This window comes from Euprymna scolopes, chromosome 9 (assembly GCF_053919585.1).
Source record: "Euprymna scolopes isolate OS-2025 chromosome 9, ASM5391958v1, whole genome shotgun sequence".
In the NCBI taxonomy this organism is placed as follows: Eukaryota; Metazoa; Mollusca; class Cephalopoda; order Sepiida; family Sepiolidae; genus Euprymna; species Euprymna scolopes.
The window spans coordinates 150,887,532-150,913,100 of NC_136490.1; the positions used below are offsets into that span (position 1 = coordinate 150,887,532).

General features: G+C 33.1%; 1 protein-coding gene across 15 annotated transcripts in view; it reads right to left on the minus strand.

Annotated features, from left to right (window-relative positions):
- Positions 1–25,569, minus strand: part of LOC145284913 (E3 ubiquitin ligase Rnf157-like) — a 156,232-nt gene that overhangs the window by 70,170 nt on the left and 60,493 nt on the right. For all 15 annotated transcript variants that reach the window (XM_080134001.1, XM_080134006.1, XM_080134004.1 and 12 more), the window contains exons 6-9: positions 23,856–23,919; positions 16,414–16,574; positions 14,310–14,537; positions 6,921–7,056 (exon numbers count right to left, since the gene is read on the minus strand). In XM_080134001.1, the coding sequence (XP_079990127.1) occupies positions 6,921–7,056; positions 14,310–14,537; positions 16,414–16,574; positions 23,856–23,919 (589 nt within the window). The remainder of the gene's footprint in view (positions 1–6,920; positions 7,057–14,309; positions 14,538–16,413; positions 16,575–23,855; positions 23,920–25,569) is intronic.

The window sequence follows — 25,569 nt, forward strand, 5'->3', positions numbered from 1 at the left end:
ACTGAAATAGCAATATCCATTTCAAATAAATACATATCTTAAGATTACACAATCTCACTCTACAGACCTTCATGAGACGATCTGCTGCACAACAACATCTAAACTTGTACGGCTGCATCACCCACTGCTAGTCACCTGAAACACTCTAAAGTGTGCCCTACATTAACGTCAATAGCTCAAAGCCACATGGTAGACTATTTAAGACATGGAGGAAATCAGTTGGTGATAACATTAAACTGGCAGGCAGCAAAAGCTAAATGACAAAGGAAAAGTTCGAAGTCATCCCCGAAACATGAAGATGAAAAATGAAAACAATAAAATAATGAATAATAAAACATCTAATTTCTAGAATGGGAAAGTGAGTGACTACTTCATGTGTTTGTATATATGTAGGTTTATCACCTTTATGTGACTTAGATATTTTTTTCTATTTTATATTAAGCATTTGAAATGAAAAATGCAATAGATTAAATTATGAAAAATAACTTAAAAAAAAAAAAAATAAATAAATAAAATACTATTTTAAAAAATTCCTGAAAGATTAGCAAATGTATTGAGCTCCACGTAGAACACATGGAGCTTCAATAAACGTTCTAATATCATATCTTATGTTTAAAAAAAGTACATAAAGCCACATGATAGGCCGCTTAAAATATAAAGGGGATTAATCGATGATAACCTGCTTTTGGCAGATGGCACAAGCAAAAAGTCAACAGACAGAAAAAGTTAGTCATTCATGAAACATCTAACCTTAGCATGGGACCAGAAAAATCAAATCTGGAATGCTCGAATATTAACGCAAAAATATAGAAAGTTTGATATAAATTTTAAATGTATAGTTTTCTCCATTTTTACTATTTTTCATTTTCAAATTTGTAAATAAGAGAAAAATTATCTTGAAGCCTTGCCCAAGTCATTTAAAAAAATATGACCCTCCTCTGCTCTTTCCACTTACAAAAAATGTAAAACAATGCAGGACAGTTATTACGGTTTTGTAAAATGAATTAAAAAAAAAAAGTACAAAGATTACTATTTATTTTAAGAATCGGCTTTAACACTATTTCAAATATGTATATAGTGCATTAATGATATCAAATTATTTCAATTGTTTTATTACAAACATGGATGTATAACTATTCACAAAATGTTGTATTTATTCATATAGTAAAAGAAATTAGGATTTACCTTGCTCCTAAAATCGTCCTAAACACTCAGTACTAAATAGTAAGTTACACATTTGTTTATTCATTATTTCACCCACTTGTGTGCTATCAACTGATTATGCCCGTATAACAAGAAAGATTGGTAAAAAATAAAAATTTAATAAATTACAATATTAATCCATTAAAAAAAATTCAAACATGGAATCAAAATAAACAAAAATTTTTTCTTTATTATAACTAGCAATTCAGCCTGGCTTTGCTCGAGGCCTATGTACTGTTCATAACTTGCCCTACATGTGAATACACTTTATGTAAGATTTCAAATGTTTAGACCAAATTTTGTGTAATTTTGTAGAGACCGCAGAAGTCAATTTTTTTTTTTTTAACTTTGACCCTAATTTTGACCCCTTAACATTTATTATTTTGGTTTCAAATCAAAATACAAAATTTTACCCATATCCAAGTTACCTACATCTAAAATTTCAAGTTTTTAGACACAAAATTGGTGGAGCAATTTGGTAGAATCTGCAAAGGTCAACTTTTTCAACTTTGACAGCCAAATTTTCGCCCCAAAGCTGATTAAAATACTTGCCGCATGTCTGAATACCTGTTATGTATAAATTTCAAATATTTAGAGCCAAAATTGGCTGAGTGGTTTGCTAGACACTGCAAAGGTAAAATCTTTTGAACTTTGACCCATTGGCAATTCAAATTTTTGACCCAAACCTATTAAAAAGTTTGCCCTATCTCTGAATATCCTTTATGTAAAATTTCAAATGTTTAGACCAGAAATTGGCTGAGTAATTTGGTAGAGACCGCAGAGGTTAAATTTTTTTAAAACTTTGACCCCAATTTTGACCCCCCTCCCCTCAACATTTATTTTTTTGGGCTCAAGTCAAATGAAAACCTTTGATCCATGTCCAAGTAATCTGCATTTAAAATTTCAAGTGTTTAGACCCAAAATTGGCAGAGGAGTTTGATAGAGTTTTCAAAGGTCAAATCGTTGAACTTTGACCCCTTGATAGCCAAATTTCTGGCCGAAAACGGATTAACCCCCCCCCCCAATCTCAATACTCCTTATGTCAAATCTCGAGTCTCTAGTCCGAAAATTGACAGAGTTATTTGGTAGGGAAATGTACACAGACAGACATTTTCACTTTTATAGATATAGATTTCTTGTTTGCATTTTTGATGGATAAAAAACTTAAAAATATTGTAATTTATTCAATTTTTATCATCCATTTTTATTGCCCTTTTAATTATTCTAATACATTGAGCTTTTTATTATCTTTTATATTAGAACCTATTGAGATAATTATTTTAATCATATATATATATATATATATATATATATATATCTGTTAGTCTGTCTATCCATTCCACTTTTTCTTGGAAACTACTGGGCCGAACTGGCTAAAATTTTGTATGGACCTTTGTTATGTTAAGGTGCAGCAAACTAAGTATCATTGCAAAGCTTGGGTTTGTTTATATTTTTCAGCATGATAATTGGTATGCCAATTTTCAGTTGCAATACATGCAGTAGTATCTCTGGCAAACCTAGTGGATTCAAAAATTCTGTTTGATAATTAACCACTTTATCTGCTTCCACAACAATGTTGACGAACTTGTATGTGACTATCTCACTTGAAATTTTAAGCTGAATAATATCGTTAAGTTTATGGACATCTTTGTTTTGAACTGCAACAATAGCTCATTCACTCAGCAAACTGGAATTCTTATAATTAATTTGAATATCTGGAAAAAAGAAGGGGAGAGAGAGGGAGAAAGAGAGGGAGAGAGAGAGGAAGTAAGAGATATAGAAGGAGTGAGAAAGAGAAAGGGGTTCAAAGAGAGATGAGGAGAGTGATAGAAAGAGATAGATAGGGAGAAGGGGGAAGATGGATGGAGATATTTAGATAGAGAGAGGGAGAAACAGAAGTTAAACTACACTTCACCGTTTTTGTCCTCAATCAGTGAAGGAGAAATCCTTCTAGACCGAGGCAATTTTTATTTTTGTTCCTACCCTGGATTTTCCACACATTATAAACCGACCTTGTGTCTAACTCTGCCCTCGTGAGGAGGCAAGTAAATAAGAACAGAGTATGTGAGAGAAAGAGTAAACTTAGAACTAAAATATACACCCACATGTTCAGTTTTAAATAACTGCTATTCGTTTATGCTTCTTGCATGGTTCTATTGAATTTTTAAAACATAATTTATTTTTTTATGTTGCAATGGAGTTGTGTAGGAAGTAAGAACTAATATATTTGTCAATTTAATATATATATATATATACTGACCATTAAAGTAACGAATACGCGATTGGTAAAAAAAGCATGTTCAGTTTCAATAATTACTATTTGTTTATGCTTCTTAAACGGTTGTATTGCAGCATTAAAAATAAATTTTTTAAATATAGTTTTTTTTTTTTTATGTTGCAATGTGACTGTGTAGAAAACACAAACGAATATATTTGTTAGTTTAATGTTTAAAAAATACTGACCACTAAAGCAACGAATATGAGATTGGTAAAAAGTATTTTATGCATGTGACTAACAATCTCGATTTTTTTTTTTTTTTTTTTTTTAACACAAGTTAAAATCATTATTTTTCAGCATTTGTTGAGCTATAGGATTTTTTAAAATTATTATTTGATAGTAAATATATAAAAATAAAAATATATAAAAATATATAAAAATAAACAATATTAGTGTAAAGCGAAATAGTAAAACAATTGTGAGGAAAAAAAAAAAAAGAAAAACAAATTTTTGTTGCGTTCAAAAGTGGTTGACTTTTGCCGAAAAGAAACTATTTCGAAAAGTTGTTTTTTTTTTTAAATTATAATATTTTTTAATCTTCAATATATAAAAACATGCTTAGATTAGATAAAAACACTATCGCAAAATGTTGAGGCAATCAGTTCAGTAGTATTTTTGATTATCGATTACAAACAAACATAATTTTTACATTTTTATTTATATAGATATATGGGCAGATATAATTATAATGAAGATTGATTAGTAAATTTTCTAATTCTTTAGAATACTATCAATTATCACACATTTTCAGATTACAAACAAATGTAGATTTGCAAAATATGTTTACTGTCTGGGGAGATAGTAATCTGTTTGAAATGCTAATTTAACAAATAGGACAACCTTCGACCATTCATATTTTGTGATCTGAAAATGCAAGTAAGAGGAGTCGTTTTTTAATCATTGTTTATTAAAGGTATTTTAAAAATAAAATGCTAATCCACAAAATATAAATGAAAATGGCCCAAATGGATTAAGTTAAACTAACATGGCTAACGTCTATTCAACATTTAGATAGGGGTGGGGGCTCATATAAAACAATTTATGTTAAAAAACCCTAACAATTTATTGACTACATTAATAATATTCCAAAACTAAAATAAAGTTTTGATTTCTTTCTCAAACAAAAAAATTTAATTGAAATTTTTTTACATAAAACTATTTATTACTATTTATTACATTAAACAATTTATTAAAAGAGAATTTAAAAATATTTTATGCAAATTAGATTTTCAATCAATGTGCATAGTTCAGTGACACTCCGGTTAAAAAAAACAGTTCAGTGACACTCCAGTTTAAAAAAAAAAAAAAAAAAAAAAAAAAAACAGTTCAGTGACACTCCGGTTTAAAAAAAAAAAACAGTTCAGTGACACTCCGGTTAAAAAAAAAAAAAAAAAAAAAAAACAGTTCAGTGACACCCCGGTTAAAAAAAAACAAAAAAACAGTTCAGTGACACCCCGGTTAAAAAAAAAAAAAAAAAACAGTTCAGTGACATTTAAGTTTAAAAATTAGTTCAGTGATAATTTAGTTTAAAACTATTTTAATGACATTTCAGTTAAAAGTGATTTAAGAATAATCAGATCAGTTTTATTTATGCACAGATATGGAAATATTTCAAAGATTTCATATCTATTCATATAGAAATAAAACTTATGACTGGAAAAAACTGTTTAATTCATAAGTTTTCGGCAAAACTGATACATTCTTACTGTTCTACTATTTGACCCTCTTCAAGGTACATTTATTATAATCAGTAACTGTTAAAGAATTTCAACCTGAACCTTGGTTGATGTAGACAGATTTTATTTTTTGTCCAATGCTTTTTATTTTTTTTAAAGTATCAATTAATTTATTCATAAATTCTTTCTCTAAGGACTGAACTCACAACCTTGAGGAGATAAAGCGATAATCTTGGTACATATTACTCTAGAATAACTAATACCACATATTTAAATGGTATGAAACAGGGAATGAGAGTTGTCTACCCCGAGTCGATCAAATAAAATGTTTAGTTTGAAATTTCTAGAAAGTTACCAACTCTAAAAATAGGCACTTGAAGGCGGCCAGAAAGTGGCATAGTCAATATATATTGTGAACAACCAGAAGAACAATGACAACTGTCCAAAATTTGTGAACAACAACAGCTCATCCAAAACAGTCACAAAGAATGAAATGCATCAGCATTTCAATAGAGACATTCGGTGTAACATCCTCAAGCAAATCTTAGTGAGATGCAAGAGAGAGGGACAGAAACTTCTCCCATCCTTTTTTAAGTGCACAGATCCTCCAAACTTCTGTTCTCTACAATATCCAAGTGTCACTTATTAACAAGTTATTTAATGGTATAGCATGTTGTTTTTTTGACGTGCTGATCTTGTTCAAATCAAAGCAGGGCTGAGTTGGTATGATGTCGAAAATTTGGAAACAAATGATTATGACTCACCTTGAAGTTTCTTTATGATGCATTTTTCAATCATGATTAGATTAAAAGATGACAAGTTATAAACAAATGTTAGAATATACTGAAATATTGCATTTATTTATTGTAGCAAAATAAATTTTATCTATTTTAGCAAAATAAATTAAATTTATTGTAGCAAAATAAATTAAATTTATTTATTGTAGCAAAATAAATAAATTTTTATTTATTTATTTATTACTTGAAAAAAGAAAAAAAAATCAGTTCTAAATTTTTGAGATGAGGATTGGTAATTTAGATTTTTTAGTCTATTCTCATCTTGAATGTTATTTTCACAACATTTCATTCGATGTAAGCGCCAACCTTCTCAGGTGTATCTTATCAAACTTGGGAATATTTCTGTTAAACTTGAGCATCTTCACAGAATTTTGCAAGGACCCATAGGGTAACGAGAATAAAGTACTATGTTGTAAGTGAACTCTCTTGGAGTGAGCTCAGTATGGGTGATATGAAGAATAAAACTGCAAATTAAATAAGATTTATACCCGGTCATGAGTGACTGAAAAAAGGGTATGTTACCTCTGTGTATTAAAGGGTTCTGCTCTTAATTTTCATGCCAATTCTGGAGTTTGACAGAAAGATTCCCAAGTTTGACAGGTCACACTTGAAGGTCTGAAATGTTGTGGGACTAATACTCAAGATGAAAACAGTAATCCTAATAATCTAAAATTAATCCAAAATTGAAAATATTTAAAATTAGGCTTTCTATACATTTTTTAATCTCTAGGAATATTTAAAAACTAATTTCAATTTATTGTGTGTACAATAAAAACGTAATTTTGAAATTCAACACAAACTTTACGTGAAAGAAAATCTTCACTATTAAAAGCATGAAAACTAGAAACACAAAAGTTGAAAAAGAAAAATAGACAATGATATTAAAAGATTATTTTTGAACATTGTCAATGTTAGTTGCAAAAGGAAATAAAATAATTTTATCAGTGTAAGCAGTCAATGACTGACCTTCATGTGACATTTGCATTGGACTTGGCACAGACGTATTTTGATAAGGACCATTGAGTGCTTCAAGCAATGATACAGCTTCATAACCAGGAGGAACTCCTTCTTGACTCACAAAATTATCTTCCTCACCGCCACCCTTCAAAAAAAGTAAATAAATAAAAAATAAATAAAATAAATAAATAAATAAAAATTTGGACCAATTGTATTTTAATACCTCAATTATATTAACAGCTGAAAAGAACAAGTTTAGTATGACACTATAACTGATATCGCTGGTTTAGTTTGAAATTTTTAGAAAGTTACCAACTCTGAGAAAAAGCACCTGAAGGAGGCTAGAGAGCAGTACCAATAAAATATTGTGAACTTGACAAGCAGAAGAAGAATGACAACAGTTCAAAACTTGTAAATAATGACAATATTTCATACTAGCTGTACCTGCCCAGCCATGCGTTGCAGTGGCTGAGTCTGGTTGATGCAAGTATTAGATTAATTTGTATCACACCGACACACACACCAACACACACCCATGACCAAACACACACACACTTTGCAAATAGTCTGGAATAGCTAGTTTAAAGGCTTCAAAATCACTCATAAGGAGATTTTGAAGTATATGAACTCAATTTTTGGTTATGATTAAATGTTAGAGTCAAGCAATATAGGTCACTGTAAGTTTTCGGCAAAATTTGTGTCTTGGCTATATTATTTGCTTAATCCCTTGTATTTACTTTTTAATTTAGCGTAAAAAGAAAGAATTTCAGTCAAATAGTCAGAAAGACAGTTCAAAGGCTTCCAAATCATACATAAGATTTTTTAAGTAAATAAACTGCCAGTTTTTGGTTCGTCAAAATCCAGGTCTTGACTATATTAATCGCTTAATCCGTTTCACTTTTTTTATTTAGCGCAAGATAAAGAAAGAATTTTAGTAAATCGTATTTAAAACAAAAAAGATTTGTCGGTTATAAAAACAAAAGTATGAAATAATTGATTATCAGCATGTACCGATGTGTTGAAAAACAATATTTAATAAGTGACGCCATATTTGAAAATTTCTGAAGCATTTGTTTTTGTAATAAGATTTGAATTCTAGAATCAACGAATTGTCAACAGTCAGCCAATAAAATTTGGTGGAATGTGAGAAGGGAGAATTTATTATTTTTGAATTTGTAAATGGAAAGATCATGCTGTATCTATGAGTATAGATCCAGTTAATAAAGGTGAAACTCCAAATCTGTCGAAAGTGCAGAATTTCTCTCGGTGATGGGTAGGGGTGGTAGGAGGGCTTGTTATTTAGCGGGAAAAATAAGAACTACTTCCTCTAAAGATGGTTGTGATCGTGATGATGTTGCTCCTAGGATGTAATGTTGGATTTCATTATAACAACTAAATGTGTTTATAATGGCGCTCTAAAGTCACATAAGATAGTGGCTAATAGTCTAGACGTAATACATTTGTATGTGGCATCTATTGTTGCAAACCTACAGTACTTTGGTCCAGAGGGGAATTTCTGCAATCAAAATATTATATAGGAGATAAAAAAACAATGTCACGCGTCCACAAAGAACAAAATGCATCAGGTAGCATGTCAATAGAGACATTGGGTGCAACACACTTATACAAATCTTAGTAAAATGGCGGGGCAGGAATACCCACCTCAAGTGCATAGTTCCTCCGATATAAGCTTCTGTTCTCCCCAACCTCAAACACAATATCCAAAGGTGTCATTTAATAAGTCAGTTTATTATGTAGCATGTTGCTTTTTTGAGGCAACTAACATTTTACAGCAGCTAACCATTTTTTGCCTATAGGAGATAAATCATGTTTTAGGGGAAGGTCTGCTTTCTTTTTAGATGATTATGAGTAGTTTTAAGGGGGGTTTTGTTGGGAAGCTTGCCACTCAAACTTAGGGTTCATGGAGTTTTTTAAGGGAAGGCTTGTCACTCAAGATTAGTGGTCTGGTCAGGGTAAGGCATTTTCAGGAGGTGGGCTTATCACTTGAACCTACTACTAGTTGTGTCAAAGTCAACACTGAAGTAGCTACACGTGGTGAGAATGCAGTTAAGTGAGCATGTGTGTGTGATAATAAAATCCAGATGTTGCCAATGAGGATACTCAATAATGCAACTTGGTGGCAAAAAATGTGTTGGTTATGTAGAGGTCGTAATAGGGAACATAACTCACTGACACGAAAATAACTGTTGAGCCAAGTCACCCAACATATACAATTTTTAAATGATAGTGATGTCTTTGATTGTGGTGTTCTCATAAAACTGGTCCATGGTTTCAGATGAAAAAGAGCACAAATGCTCAGAATGTTCACTGGGCTCAAGGTGGCTGCCAGATGGAGAGACAAGATTCAAGCTTTACAACAGGACGGCTGTTCTACACTTAACTTGCTTAAAACATATATAGATTATCGTTTATTTATTCATATATGTCCAAGAATAACCAATTCTGAACCAAATAGTCATACTTTGAAGACTTATGGTTTTTAAAATATGATTATTTTAGTAGAATATCTTTCAAATCGGTGCTGATCCACACCGTTTTTATGGTTGAAGAGTACTGCTACTGGCATGTGTTTGATAGTTTTTTAAAAATTGACTTTCAAACTACCCTATCTATGGCCAGGTTTTAATTATTTGTCTTGTCATTTCCTTCCAAGATTTCCTTGATTTTCAACTGTCAACCGACCCTGCTATCTCAACTCTACATTTGCAAACTCAACCAATCTTACCCATTCTTTCAATATGACCATAGGAACAAAGTCTCTTGTTGTATACATCAACATACAAGACATCTGAGTAAAAATTAACCATGTCAAAACAAAAATGAAAAATTATTAGTATATTTGCATATGTATTATCATTAAAAACTTTTCATTTTTAGATATGTTACAAATTGTTTCTAGGAAATTTGTTTCTAAGTCATGGTATAGCTGGAAATGTCTTCTCAACTATTAAATCATTTCTCTCTGATAGGTTCTTAAGAGTAGTGGTTGATGGGCAGAAATCAGAGGCTCTCAGTATTAATGCTGGAGTCCCTCAGGGGTCCATCCTGGGTCCAACTCTCTTCCTGATCTACATCAATGATCTTCCAGACCACATCCTTAGATCATTCGTAAACATTTATGCTGACGACACTATCATCTATGGTAGCACTTCGAAGACCGTAAACCACCAAGTTCTCTGACACTCTCCTCTGATTTTGAGCACGTGGTACATTGGGGAAAAAGTGGCTGGTTACTTTTAATACACCTAAAACCAAGCTTCTATCTTTACATCATCAACGCTCAGTTGCCCAGCTGCCATCAATCGAAATAATGGCTCTCGTCTTGGGGAGGCTTCATGTTTTGATAAGTTTCTGGGCTTGACCTTTACTCCCAATCTGAAATGGAACACGTATATCAAATTCATTGCCAAATTCGCTGGAAAAATGGTGGGATCCTACCGCTCCAGTAGATATCTCACTCCTGATGCCATTCTCTATCTATATAAAAGCCAGGTTCGGCCAATGATGGAGAACTGTTGCCACATCTGGGAAAGTGCTGCTAGAAGCAGCTTATCCTGTCTTGAGTTCAAAATAGACTTCGTAGCTTAGTGGGGGATGCCCTTTTCTCTTCCCTGCAACCTCTTTCCCCACAGAAGAAACGTAGCAAGCCTGTCCCTGCTTTATTGTTATTTTCTATGGTCCCCCCTCGCCAGACTTTCACGAAAAACACTCGTCTAGCCAGAACCACTATCAATAATTTCCCACACTCTTTATCTGTGCCTACACCCAAACAGATTCCATGAACAGGGTTTCTTTCTTAGAACTGCTCGCCTGTGGAACTATTCCGTTTGCCTGCTTTCCAGCTGACTACAATCTGATTGTCTTCAAGTCCAACGTGAACAAGTTCTTATTGAACCGTCCCTCTAAGTAATCCAAGTTACAAAATTCCCACTAATGTTTACTACGCTAAAATCACAAGGTCTAATGTATACTCATTAACCCTTATCCTTGGGTGGCCTCTGGGCCTTGATAATTGGTGACCTACATGTAAGAAAAAGAAATAAATATATTATGTAAAAGCAAATATAAATTTTTGGATTTTGTAATTTAAAAAATTCAAAATATGGGTTTTTAATTAGTGATGAAACAATTCCAATATTTTCCAATTCTTATGCAATTACCAATTCTCTTCTAAATTCACGATTCTAATACAATTACAGATTCTGATTCTTTTAAAATCTAAATATTTAGTTATAGAGTTGCTTTTTTAAATTTTTATATTACCATAAAAACTTGTGTAGTATGTGCATATGTAAAAATACACTTGTTTGTGTGTGTGTGTGTGGGGGGGGATATCCATAGATTTTAATTTTACTGGTAATTTAAAAATCAATAAATATCAATCATGTTATTGTGATACTAAGAAGATGGTCCAGGTCACTAAGTGCTGAGAGAGGAGGAGGGGATAAAAGACAAATAGAAAATGACTAACAATGAACAAAGAGGAAAAGACAAATAATGAACTTGTAGATATTTTTAGATCAAGCTTTTAGATTTGACAAATAATAGAAATCTCGGATAACAAAGAGAATCAACGACACTTGTCGGGAGGGGGGGGGAATAAGATGCTCAGAGCGGGAAAGGCAGCTTCCAGTTAGCTGGGGTGGGGGGTTTGAGATCGCAACGTAAATTAGCTGACAGTTGAGAGTGGTTGAAGATGCATGGACAGTTTTAGAGCTAACGAGATAGGGATCGAGATGAGCTGATAACTGACAGACAAATATAGCCTTGATAGAATGCAGAGGTGAGCCTATGGACACGCAAAAGCCCAACCATCAGATATGTGTGAAAGCTTGACATTGTGTCTTTCCTTCCCTTGTTCTACGACTTATCTAATGAGGAGGCAAGTAAATATAAAATGAAAGATGTGTGAAGACAAATCCAGATTATAAAGTTTTGAAATTCATAAGCAAGGCAGAGACGCCATTTAATGTAATCTTTGACAAAACATGACTGATGATATATGGCCAGAAATCTTTTTTGTTGTGTGAAATCGTCTTTAAAGAGACACTGACTCTAATCAAGAGAAAGAAATTGTCAATCCTCCTCCCCTTCTCTTTCATACAATAATGGGGTGGCCCAGAGGTGAGAGAGTTGTGGTGACAGTGTAGACGGATAGAAGGATAAGCGACCACGATTGGCATGCGCCTGTTGAAAAAAAAAAAGTGGTTGCACATGAGATCAAACCTAGAATTGTCTGATTTTGATGTAACTGTCAAACATGCATGATTATGCAAAATAGGTGCTTTTGGCAATCCAAAAGAAATCAATAAGATGAGTAAAATTTTTTGCTCAGATATTTTTGGGAAGGGGTGGGGTACCATGCAGCTAATGTTTTTTGCATGTATTTTGTCATTGGCAATGTAATTTTGAGTGTGCTTTTTGACAGATCGTAATTAATGAATTAAATTGAAACAAACTACTACTACTAAGAACAAACTGTTTTCTTTTGCTGGTGAAGAAAAAAAAAATTCATCATCACAAAGAAGCAAATAAACCGAGAGCTGGGATTCTGTGTGTTCTCAGTTATCATTACTATTTGCTTTCAAGAGTACAACAAGTTAAAAGTTAAAACTCTCAAAGTCCTTTGACGTAACTGCATACACTTGCCGAGAGAGAAGTAGCAGCGTATAGTTGAATTCCTTTTTTTTTTATCTGTGGTGATCCATTTGTTTCAGTTTGCAAGCTGATTTCGCTACTCACATACACAGTTACTAGAGGCCTGTACACAGTGAGAAGTATAATGGATTTTAATGAATAAATTATATATTTTATAAAAAAAACAAGACAAATTTCAATTTTTATTCAACACTAGCGGGGGGTACCCGGCGTTGCACGGGTATTTAGAGGTGTGTGTGCTCTCGGGTGGGGGTTAATCAAAGCATAAGAATAAGTGAATTAAATATTTTTAAATATTAAATAGTAAATTATTAAATATTTTATATAAAATAAATGTTAAAACTTTAAAAAAAATCGAAAAAAAAAAAAAAAAAAAAAAAAAAACGTAAGGCAAACAAACGATGTTAAATGTAAAAATTGGAAAAACAAAAACAAAAAGAAAACGCGAATGTGATGGACGCCCCTCCCCCCGAAAACGAACGTTAAAATTTCTTTAAAAAAGCTGAAAAATAAAAACCAAAAAAAAAAAACATAGAACATGAAAAATGGCTTAAATAACCCTGTTTCAATATTAAAATCGAAAAAAAAAGAAGAAAAAAAAAGACACTTCACACCACAATTCGAACTTACAACCTTTAGATAATGACGCCAACCTCTAATCAAGTGAGCTAAGACGACGTTGATGAAATTGGCTCGTTTTTTTTTAAATATTTAAACTAAATCATGTTCAGACGTCATTTGCGCATGCATAGAAGCGAACTTGTCATGAGAGGACGGTTTTTGCTACACCCTCCCTGTACAAAACTGATGATTTTAGGGTGAAGGAATTAATGCTTTTAGCCAATTTTTCGATATTTGTCAGGCGAAGGTTCGATACCTATGCGTCGAAAATCCATGACCCGTGTCGAAAGTTTTTGTGAGACATGCAAACACACACACATTTTGCCTTTTATATATATAGATTTCATTTTCAGCTGTAAACTCAAATGAATGTGACAAAGTATTAATGCCAAAGACTGGATTACCACCCCACATAACTTTTGTACCCTCAATTCCTGACATAGCTATATAGTTGTATGAAAATCAAAGTTCTGCAAATCATTAACACAACGTGAAAGCAGAGTGGTTGACAAGGTAGCTAATCAGAATGCATGCGATTCTTGTAGCATTAGACTATATTTAGTATAGAGTCACCACGTCATTGTGTGTATATTACAATTATATAAATCAAAAGTTTCTTTTGGTGTTTGCGCATTATAATTGGATATAAAAAAAAAATGCATTTTAACTAAAAGCACTATTATACACTGCTGTTTATGTCGAAATTAGGAAAAAATTTAAAAGTTATAAAAGCTAAAATACTTTTTACAAAAACCATGGTTATTGTTGTATATTCTCAATCTGCCATTTTCTAATAAGAAATTGTGGAAGTTAACTGAAATCAAGGGAGATAAGTCAGTCTGTCATACAGAATTTGCCACAATGGAAGAAACTGATAAAATTGTATAATTTGATAAATTTTATTTTTTTTCTACTCTGAGTTATATTTCTATTTGATCATTTTTCATAATTTTAGACAATTTTTACTAATTTCAAGATGACACGTAATTACATTATAAAGTTTTTATTTAAAACACATTTTTAAAAAAAATATCCGATCATAATGCACGGGCATGTTACCTTTTTATGATACAAAAGCAATTCCAATTCGATAATTACCTGAGTGAGGTTGGAAGGAACTTGTTTTCTACGCATAGCCCTAATTTGCAAAAGCGCCCTGAAAGGTGCACGGCAGATAGGACAGTTACTGGCTTGGTAACGCAATGACTCAGCGCAATTGTTGCACAGACATAAGTGACGGCATGGAAGGATTAAGGTGTCACGCATGTCTGACATACAAATCACACACTCAGAGCCAGTATCTTCGATTTCATCATCAGCATCAAGCTACAAATAGGAAAAATAAAAACAAATAGAAAAAACAAACAAAAAATCAAATGGGGGGAAAAAAACAACAAAAAACAAAAAAATAGAAAACAGAAAAAAAAAAACCCCTCAAAAATAGGAAAAATAGAAAAAACAAAAACAAATAGGAAATGGAAAGAAAATAATTTTGACATCGTCAATCAAGTGAGCAAACATTCAAGACTTAACATTTGTAACAAATTGCTCATCATTTAAAACTTTATTGCAAAATTGTACTTTCTTTCAAGAAAAAAAAAAGCAATTATATAGGAAATATGTTTTTTACTCTTATGGCTTATCAGCCCAACCGGTTTTCAAAGTACAGATATATGCATGGTTCAACATGTTTTGGTGATCCCCCCCCCCTTTATCCCCATTCCCTTCTGGCAGTAAAGGGTTAATGATTCAACTGACAATTTTTTTTTTTATTAAAGACTCACCACTTATTAAAGCTAAAAGCCACTTAAGGATAACAATAAGATGGCTTAATTGTCAGTTGAATGATAAAAAATATTGGATTGAAAATAGACAAAATGATGACTTATGAGGACAGCTTATGACAAGTATTTGCTGACACTGGATTTGAAGAGGACCATGGTGTAACTTGCAGTGAAGCAGTCCCATGGTTATATGTTGCAATATTTTTGGTATAACTAGAAGGGTATAGTTACAAAATATTTGATGGTCATATTTACAAACATGGGTGATAAAAACTGACCAATCAGATGGAACCAAACTCTGCTACTAAAAGCAGAATCACTCCATAAAATATACTGAATCTCTTGGAATTCCTTCACATAACTTTTTGTCTTCACACAAGAACTCTCCATCTTCATCTGCAAGCTTTTACAATTTAAAGCTTTTTTGGATTTATACTACCATTTTGTTTGGAACAGCATTTCTCTTTAAAAGTTCTTAGAAACTTTTTATGGAAATTCCACTTATATCTGTAGAGTCTGGATTTCAAATTTATCTCTCCAGACACTAGGGAGCTCATTAGCAAGAAGGAAACTTATTCCAGATACCATCCTTTCTGACTAATTGTATGTCGTCATCACCGATTTTTATCAAACTGATACCATCATAGTTTTGTCATTAAATTATAGGAAACTACTATACTTATACCTCCTCAACAGAAATACCTCCAACCCACCTGATTAGCAGCAAAATCTTACCCCTTGACTGGAGAGACCCCTAGATGCTACCCTAATAACTTCTTACTTTGCCTTTAGAATCCCCCCTTCCAATTTTCTTATTTTGTTCTAGCTGGTGATAGGGCATCCTACCAGATGCTAGACATTCACCTGCTATCTCAGACATTCCAACCAAGAGATCTTTTTAAGATTCTAACCGACCATTTAAGTGCAATTATTTGTATCTCTTTTGCACTTGGTTCACTGGACATATTTGCCAGATAATTTTTAAAATTCTTCTTCCCGAGTCCGGTTGCTTCTATAATTACTGGAATGATGGCAATCTTCCTAAGATTCCAATTTCATTTCATGTCCTTCATAGGACCTTAATATTTTGCGACCTTTTTTCCTCTTAGCTCTGCTTAACTCAGCACCATCGGGGACACTAACTTCTTTCTCCTTGTTCCATATCGCTATGTCAGCCATCTATATCAACATGCAAAAATTTAAACATCTTGCTGCCCAATTCTCCACTTAGAGTGTCCCATGAATCTGACTTCTATCACAGTAGCACCTTTTCTTGTTGGAGGTGAACAAAAGTGAAAAAAGTATTTTTTAAATTATCGCATACCACATTAGAAAACTGCAATGAATAATTCTGGAAAAGTTAATTTAAAAAAGATAAAAATAAAAGCAGAAAATATTTCATGTTTGTAAACCCTTACCTTTGATCTTTCAAGGTTTTTGTTTTCGATACCATAAATTTCCTGTAGTAAATAACACAAGCCGCCAACACATTGTTTCTGCTTGAGAGGTTTCAGTACGTAACCACTGTCAGAATTTTTTTCCACAACAGCAAAAGTCACATGAGAATGACCAGCATGCTCTAGAGAAAAAAAATAAAATAAAAAATAAAATAATATATATATATATATATATTTTTACAAAGGAGTCACCATTATCAAGGCCAGGGGCCACTCGAGGATAAGGGTTAATAAGTGTACAGTGGTCAATGGGATAATATAGTAATCATTAGTAGTGGAAATTTGGTAAATTGGATTACTTAAGGGGACGGCTCATCAAGAACTTGTTTACGTTAAATTTGAAGACTACCAGATTGTAGTCCGCTGGAAAGCAGGCAATTGAAAGAGTTCCACAGGTGTGCAGTTCTAAGAAAGAAGCTTTGTTCATGGAATCTACATTTAGGTTTAGGCACAGATAAAGAGTGGGAAAAATTATTGATAGTGGTTTCAGCTAGACAAGTTTTTTTCGTGAAAGTTTGGTGAGGGGGGGAGTACCATAGAGTGGAGCGAGGATGAGCACTTGCCATAAAAATAATAAAACAGAGACAGGCTCGCAACGTCTCTTCTGTGGGAAAGGGGCTGGAGAGAAGAGAAAAAGGCATCTCCTACTAAGCTGCAAAGTATATTTTAAAGTTTTTTTTTTGTTTGTCAAATATTTAATGACCATAAAAAATTGCATCAGTTTCTCAACATTTTACATGAAGTTATATTGTGATACTATGTACACTCCCACACGCATAAAAAAAAAAAAAAAATATTAGGAATGGACAAAAAAGAGGAAAAACTATAACAAAAAGTAGGAAATAAGCTGATAAGCAGAATAAAATTATAGCAAAGAGTAGAAAAACAATGGGGAGGAAGTGGATCATCAAGAAACATAAAAACCATCTGAAATAGGATAGTTAATCAAGTTGTGCCAGTGACTGGGACAAAAGATTTGACATAAAGGTCAATATAATTAGAGTTAGTTGATGGATAGTTTTAAGAATGATTTTTGCAATAATTTATGATAGAGACAATTTATGGACAGTCTTGAGTTTGTGACAGATTGCGGCTTGGAGTAGATGAATTGATCAACTAACTAATGTACACAATCTTGACAAAAACTAGGATGTAGACGTTAGCGTTTAAAAGATTGATGATATCACACACACACACACACACACACACACACAAAATACAACTAAAGTGTTGAAGTTTCGTTTCTCTTGAGCTTGTTTTTTGTATTTGTGAAGCAGTACTTGCCCTTGGCAGTCGCGAATGTGAAAGATGACACAACCAGAACGAAAAATAAAGAGAAGAGAAAACAAAAGAGCAGGAAACCACGGCACGCACGCACGCACACACACACACACACAAACAGTGTCGGGTTGATGATTGTTGTTGAGCAAGAGGGAGCACATGATGTCACAAAATGACTTGAAATGCAACATATGATCTGATCAAGGTACATAGAGGTTAGAAATCTGCTTTGTGTTCCTACAGGGCTCAAAATGTCTTCAATTTACAATTATTTTCCTCAATTATCTAAAAATTTTCCCCAGACTTTGTTCACAATCTAGCAGGATTAATAGTTATTTTATGAAACAAGTACTGATGACTAGATTTCAACTTGTCCTCAAGGAAAATGGAAACATTTCCATAAATAGCACCCCTTCTCTTCATATGCAACAGCAAAAACAAAAGAAAAATTCTGATTCATGGTTGCTCACATGATTCAAGGGGAGATAATTCATATTCCTAAATTTTTTTAGATGAAGATTGATAATTTGTATTATTTAGATTATTCGAGCTACTGCTGCCTTCTTGATTATTATTTTCACAATGTTTCGGTCAATGTAATTTGTAACTTTCTTCAGGTGCATCTTGTAAAATTCTGGAATCTTTCTGTTGACCTTGAGAATCTGATGAAATTTCAAACAAAATTCTTTATTTAATCCAGGGTAGTAGCATGCTCTTGTTCCGTTAGCCATGACTGGGTAGAAGTCTTAAGTAATTTGCAATTATATTTTTAGTGTTACCCGCACTTAGGATTGAACCTTCAACCTTCGGAAGAGTGTAACTTATAACTGAATTTTACCAAGTACTTTAACCACTACAACACGGGTAGGTCAGAGATGAGATAAAACAGTAATCTGAATAATCCAAAAATACGAGACAATTCATATTTTAATTATTTTCTTTTAAATAAAATAATTAACGCAAATAAACATTTATTCATGAAAATAAGTTTTTCGTTGTCACTTTCTCCAACTCTCAATTAGTCTTATGATACTAAAGCAGCAGTATCAATATATAATATTCTCAAAGTTGTATGAAATAGTGTTGTCACATATGGACTGGTTCATTTACTACTAGTTTCTCCTACTTAGACAAGGTCAAAAAAAGAGTCTCCAATCTAATAGATCCCACACAATCAGCCAAGCTCCAAGTCCTATCCAGTTACTGCAATGTTGCATTCTAGTGCTTATTTTACAAATATTTTAATGAAATGTGCACTGATGAACCCATAACACTTGTGCCCCCTTTGACTTAAATACTCCTGACTGACCTGATAAGCAGCAAAATCTCCCTTCTTACTACTGAGGTCTGTAGATGCCAAAACTTTCTTCTCTAATCATTTCTTTCCTCGAACTGCTAGACTTGGTAATTCCTTTTTGATTTCCTGCTTCCCTGTTTGTACTAACATGCAGAAATGTAAATGTAATGCGAACAGACATCTCACTGCTCAACTCCCTACATAGTTTTCCTGTAGATATGGTTTCAAAGAGTAATCCCTTCCCACAGAAAAGACGTTGTGAACCTGTCTCTGCTTTCGGAGGCCTAAACAGATGTGCTGCCATCTCAATCAACAAGTATACTTTAGCATGACTTATGATCGCATTAACAAAGAATGAACTGCATCATGAAAATGGGCAAACGGTCTCCCAGTGAACCGAGTAACAGGGTGCAAGAATACACAGTGCCTTGTCATATCAGGGATGCCTATGAATATGAGAACCAACAATGGCAGCAGAATGGATGGCTGGTGCCATATTCAGAAGAACTTGGCTCATCCAAGTGTCTAATTTCTTAATGGTGGTTGTTTAGGAGCAGAAGCAAAAGGTGTGTCCAGTGCTTGATTACCAGGAAGGAATGAGTTTGTAGATGCTTTCATTACCAATGCAGAAGTTTGCGCACAGAAACTAAAAGAGTGGCAGCGACAAGGAGTCAATGTGTCGCTTATGGATCTGTGAAATGCATATTTTCAAATCCATGTTGACGAGGCGCTATGGCCATTTCAAACAGTTATTTTTAGGAGCCAGTGCTTCTGTCTTACATGGTTAGGATTTGGGTTGAATGTGGCACCACTTATTATGAAGTCTGTTATAGATGCTATCGTATCTTAAGACCATGCAATCAAAAGCACCCTATCAGCATATGTTGATGATATTTTCATTAATGAAAGTGTAGTTCCTGTGTCACACGTGCAACAACATTTTTAGACTATGGTTTGGTTTCTAAGGATTCATTACGTCTGAGAACCAGAGCCAGAGTTCTTGGCTTGCAAGTCTGGGAAAAAGATGGCATTCTTCAGTGGAAGCAAAGTCCAATCCCTACTGAATTAACCCATCGGCACATATTTTCTCTCTGCGATAAACTCATTGGTCACTTCCCTGTATGTGGATGGCTCCGGGTAGCAGTTGCATTTATCAAGTGTCTAGCAACTGCAGTAACAAAGGGCTGGGATGACAATCAAAAACGCATTTCTGTCACATATTGGCAGAAACTTTGGGCAAAATATGAGAAGTGGATCCCGTTGAAGGAGACTGGTGTATGGACGGTAAAAAAATTACAGTCTGGGTGAATGCAAGTTGCATAGCCACAGGAGTGGCATTGGAAATGAACGGGACGGTCATTGAGGATGCATGTTGACTATGTCCAACTAACGATGGTCAGCACATGAATCTAGCTGAACTCAATGTGGCACTCAAAGGAGTCAGTTTGGCCTTTCAGTGGGAAGAGACAGGTCATTTATTCAGTGTAGGTGCACGAGTGGATTTCCGACACTTTAACTGGAAAAGCATATGTGAACACAAGAGCAGCTGGTCAGATGCTCATCAGGCAACAGTTAGGAACCCTAAAATCGCTGATGAAAGAATATGGATTGATCACCGATGTAAAACTCGTGACGTTCTGTCAGAACTATGCCGATAGTCTTACCAGAGTACCGCACAAGTGAATGGATCTAAAGGAAGGAAGAGCCGGTGCTCAGGAGTTGTACAACAGTAGGACAACTGGATGAGGACCAGGTGGTTGACATCCATCATCAAAATGGACATTCAAGTGTGAAATGAACTTTATATTTTGCCAGGTCGGTTGACCCGCAAATGTCCAAAGAGACTGGTAAATCTGTTGTGAAAGCCTGCAAAACCTGTGAAAGCCTGCAGCACCTGTTTGCTGGAAAAAAAAAAAAAAAAAAAGGAAAACTTAGTGTGAAGAACTGGAGTAGATTAGCGATGGACATAACCCACCACAATGGTGAGAATTTTCTAATTATCATCAACTGTGGCTTCTCTAAATTTGCAATATGGCGGTCACTGCGTCGGACAGATGTGATCACTATTATCCGACAGTTGGAGAATATTTTCCTTGAGCAAGACCTGCCGATGGAAATATTGACCAACAACGCAACTGCTTTCACCTGTAAAGAGTTTAGAGAATTTGCAAAAAATTGGGACATACATGTACGGTTTCGATGTGCCTATTCACCGAGTAGAAATGGAATTGTAGAATAAAATCATAGGACCGTTATGATCATCGCAGCCAGAAAGATGTGTTACATAGATATTATGTTCGAATCAAAAGTGTTGACGTTAACCCACTGCTCAAACCAGAGGTGACTGAAGGGAAGTATGAAAGAGAAGACATCGTTTAAGTTAAAAAGCTGCGTGACAGGTGTACAACAAAATATAACAAGAGTTGCATTACTGAAGTGATCAGTCTGCAATCTGTGAAAGTTGATATAGTGCCTTGGCACATTAAAGATCTTCGACTAGCAATACGGACGCACTTATCAAGTGACAAAAGTGATTCTGAGGATAGGGAGCAGCTAATTTATCTGAATTTAGATCTGCTTGACAGTGATACCGATGCTGGTAACCTCCTAACTGATGAGGTGTCTATTGAAAACTGACCCACAGACGAGAGTATGCAGGAGACTGAGACCCGTGTCATTCCTCTTCGAAGAAGTACCCGACAAAGACAGATACTACCACTCTGCCCTGTTTGTGATCATTAGATCCAGGGGGAGGGTAGGGAAAATCGTAGCTTACCTTACTAGCGTGAGTGTTGTATTTATTCATTTAAGACAAAATTTAACAAAAAAAAACTAAAATGATGACAGCACTTTTGTATTTGACGATCACATGTGAGTAACGTAAACTACGCAAATTAGATTATACAAGATGCATAAAAGAAGCAGTAAAAGGAATGACTGGTGAGTTGAAAGACAGCGTGTTATGTGAACGGACGTGTGTATTATCAAGACTATTGAAGCCGATTCTAAAGATTGTAGGCGGGACAGAACACAACTTCACTGAAATCAATTTTCAAACCAGATTTCTCAAAAAAAAAAAAAAAAAAAAAAAAAAATGCACAGAAAATATTAATATACAAATAAAATTTTGTTTAATATTACATCCAATAGTTCCTAAAATTTGATTATTTTTTTTACTATCTTTTCTGAATTCATCCAATCCTATTTCAAAATTGTTCACTGTTGTTCTTAATTTGAGCTGGCAACTTATTTTAAAAAGTATTATTTTATTAAACAAGAAACGATTAGTTAATTGTAATCTAAATAAAATTTGACAGCACTCTTATTACGGATGCTGTACTTTGCATCACCTTTTAACTTGGATAAGTTCTCACAGCTGCCAAACACTAGACTAACTGTCCTTAACACAGCTAATTCCTTCATATGTAAATTAATACTTCTATATTTTTGAACTACATATCCCATGATTTTTAAAGATCATTTCATATCAGAATCAAGTGTTCAGACAAGCACTTGTATCTCTATTGCTTCATACACGGCCAGATGCAACCTATACATGACTAACCTTTCATATTCTTGTTGACTTTCAAACACAAAAAATAAAATAGAAATTCTGACTCTCGAATCGTAATTTACTCTCCTCCATAGATTGACAACTAATTCTCAAACAGTTTGACTCTTGAATCATATTAAATTTACTTTATTGCCAACATAACTTATCTAAATAAAAATTTAGACAGCAGTGCCTTTCACCGATGCCATAATTCAAACCAACACTTAGCTTCAATGTGTTTCCTCAGCCGTCATACACTCAACTTACTGTTCTCCACAATTAGTCTTTTTTAATGCAGTTAATTCTTTCATATGCAAATTAATGCCTTGGTATTTTTAAACCACTTGAATGAATCTAATTTTGAAATCTGCCTTAGCAAAATATTTTACAGACCGAAAATATTTTTAAAATATCTACGATAATTTAACACCCCATTAATTATTTTAAAACTCAAATCATATTCAATTTTTCTATAGAGTTAAGTGAATTCTAGATTGATCAAATTTTATCCTTGGAACTAATTTTCTTAATTTTATCACTATTTTTTGTATGTGTTCTAATTTTGATATGACATTCAATTTCTATGTTTACACAGGCATTAGTGTAATACTTTTCAGAAAAAGGCGGATTACATTGTTTTTAACTCATATTTTTACAAATAAATGGCTGTAGGGCTTAAATTTTTTTTGGTATTGGTATAATTTTTACAGTCTAATCAAGACATTAAAAAAAAAAAAAAAGTTCTGATAAAAAATTTCACTTAATTTGATCAAGTAGTTTTTTTTTTTACAGCAGAAAAACAATTTATGATACTGAGCAAAAGGTAGCCATGTTTTGATTTTTAGACCACAAGGAAGGAAGAGAAGCTATTATTTAACATGGGAAGGGGAGTGTCGGTGCTTTAGACCGAGTTATCTCCCTGTGCCCCCCCCCTTTCCTCATGGTCTAAAAATTCAAACATGGCTACTTTCAGCTCAGGGTCGACTAAAAAAAGAAAAAAGAACTACTTGATCAAATTAAGTGACATTTTTTTCTGGAGAACTTCATTCCATAACAGGTATGTACAATATAACTTTTTTTCAATATCTTCATTTTTTAATGTCTTGATTAAACTGTACAAGTATCATTTTTTTAATATTACATTTTCAAATGCTTTTATTTTAAGAAAAACAAAATTTTAAGATTCATGAGGACTAAAATTATTTTCAATGAAAGCTTTTGTTAGATTTCTTTCTTTAAAAGTAAAAAAAAGAATGAATTAATGCTACATACCTTCCTCTTCCACAATGCATTGAATGACAACTGGAATGACTTCTTTGTCGGGATTATATAACCACTGAAGGACAAATACAAACATACACTTCATTAAACAACAAAATGTTATCAACCTCACAACTTTTAAACAATTTTAAATTAAACAAAAAATGAAAAAAAAGATACTATTCAGATAATTTCTTATATATGAGGGACGTTCCAAAAGTAATCCCTCCTATTTTTTATACCACCTAAATGGATTGAAGAGGATTGCAAAATGCATAGTTACAATAACTGAACTTATGGATTCATCACCTGAAAGTTTCATATCTTTGTTTCAGATATTGACGGTATGATTCTCTAAGAAAGCAACCCATCAGGGATATGTGTCAGAAGCAGAGATGAGCCATTGAATTCATGGCAAACCTGCATTGAAAATGATGGTAATTATGTAGAGAAAACAAATTTCTGGAGCACAAAAGATCACTCGTTTTAACAGTACTACTCCCATCTTTGTAGCTCTTCAACTTTCTAAGTTAAAAAAAAACAAAAAAGGTTTTACTTTTAGAATGACCCTTGTATATATTTTCTTGTATTAATTTATACCACATTTTATCTGGTTGAAAAAAAAAAAATACAATTAAATTCTTTATAATCAAAATCCCAGGATCAACTCAAACTAAATTCTTTATAAAAAGATAATTTATAAATAAACAATTATATTTCGTTTGTTTGACGAAAGATAAAAAATTTTAGATAATTACAAATATTGAATACTTGTAATGAATCCGATGGTGGGTGGATATATGTTATGCGTATCTCAAGATAACAACGTTCTCTGGTTGCCACATTTTGTTTTAAAATTGATATTTACATATGCAAATTATGGTTCTTGTCTAAAATTCCTCTCATATTAAAAAATAAGATAAAAAATATTGGTATGATGTATGTACTCATGACGAAATGAAAATGTCATATTCCAAAAAGTCACATAAATTGATCAGGTAGTTTTATTTTTAACTAAAAATGGACTGTCTTGTGTCACCATCTTGTAAAACAAGTGCAAATAACTACAATAATTCAAACTTATCAGCCTTGTAATACCTATGATCTCCCATTAATCGCATAAAATCATTCAAAAATGATTTTCCTTAAAAAAAAAAAAAATAAAATAAAATAAAACTACTTGATCAATTTACATGGTTTTTTGGAATATGATATTTTTGTTCTGTTAAAGATTTTTCTAATATAGAAGGAATTCTGGACAATAACTAAAATTACTAACAAATTACAAAAACCCACACCGCTGAGCATGTATTTTTCACTTATTATGCCACATGCAAAACATTGTCCCTATTTACAATGCCTCCCCACGGGACAGAGACACCAGGGTCGTTTTTTAATGTGGAGAAAAGGAACAAAAATAAAAATTGTCTCAGTCGTGAAGGATTTCTCCTCCACTGACAGAACAAGAAATTGAAGTGCAGCATCTGAAGACATACTACACTTTGATCTTGTCCCGAAGGCCCAAGTAGTTTTGAAATTGTCGGCACTTTTGATCAGATAAGTATTTGTCATATCATCACGATATAATATGAGTGCAAACTTGAGTGATTTGTTGTTTAGTCAAATCATACAAAATTAAGAAAATTCAATCTTCACATGAGAAAATATGTCCGAGTACATGTCTTTCATTTTTCATGTGATTTATTTATTTATTTTTTTTTTTGCA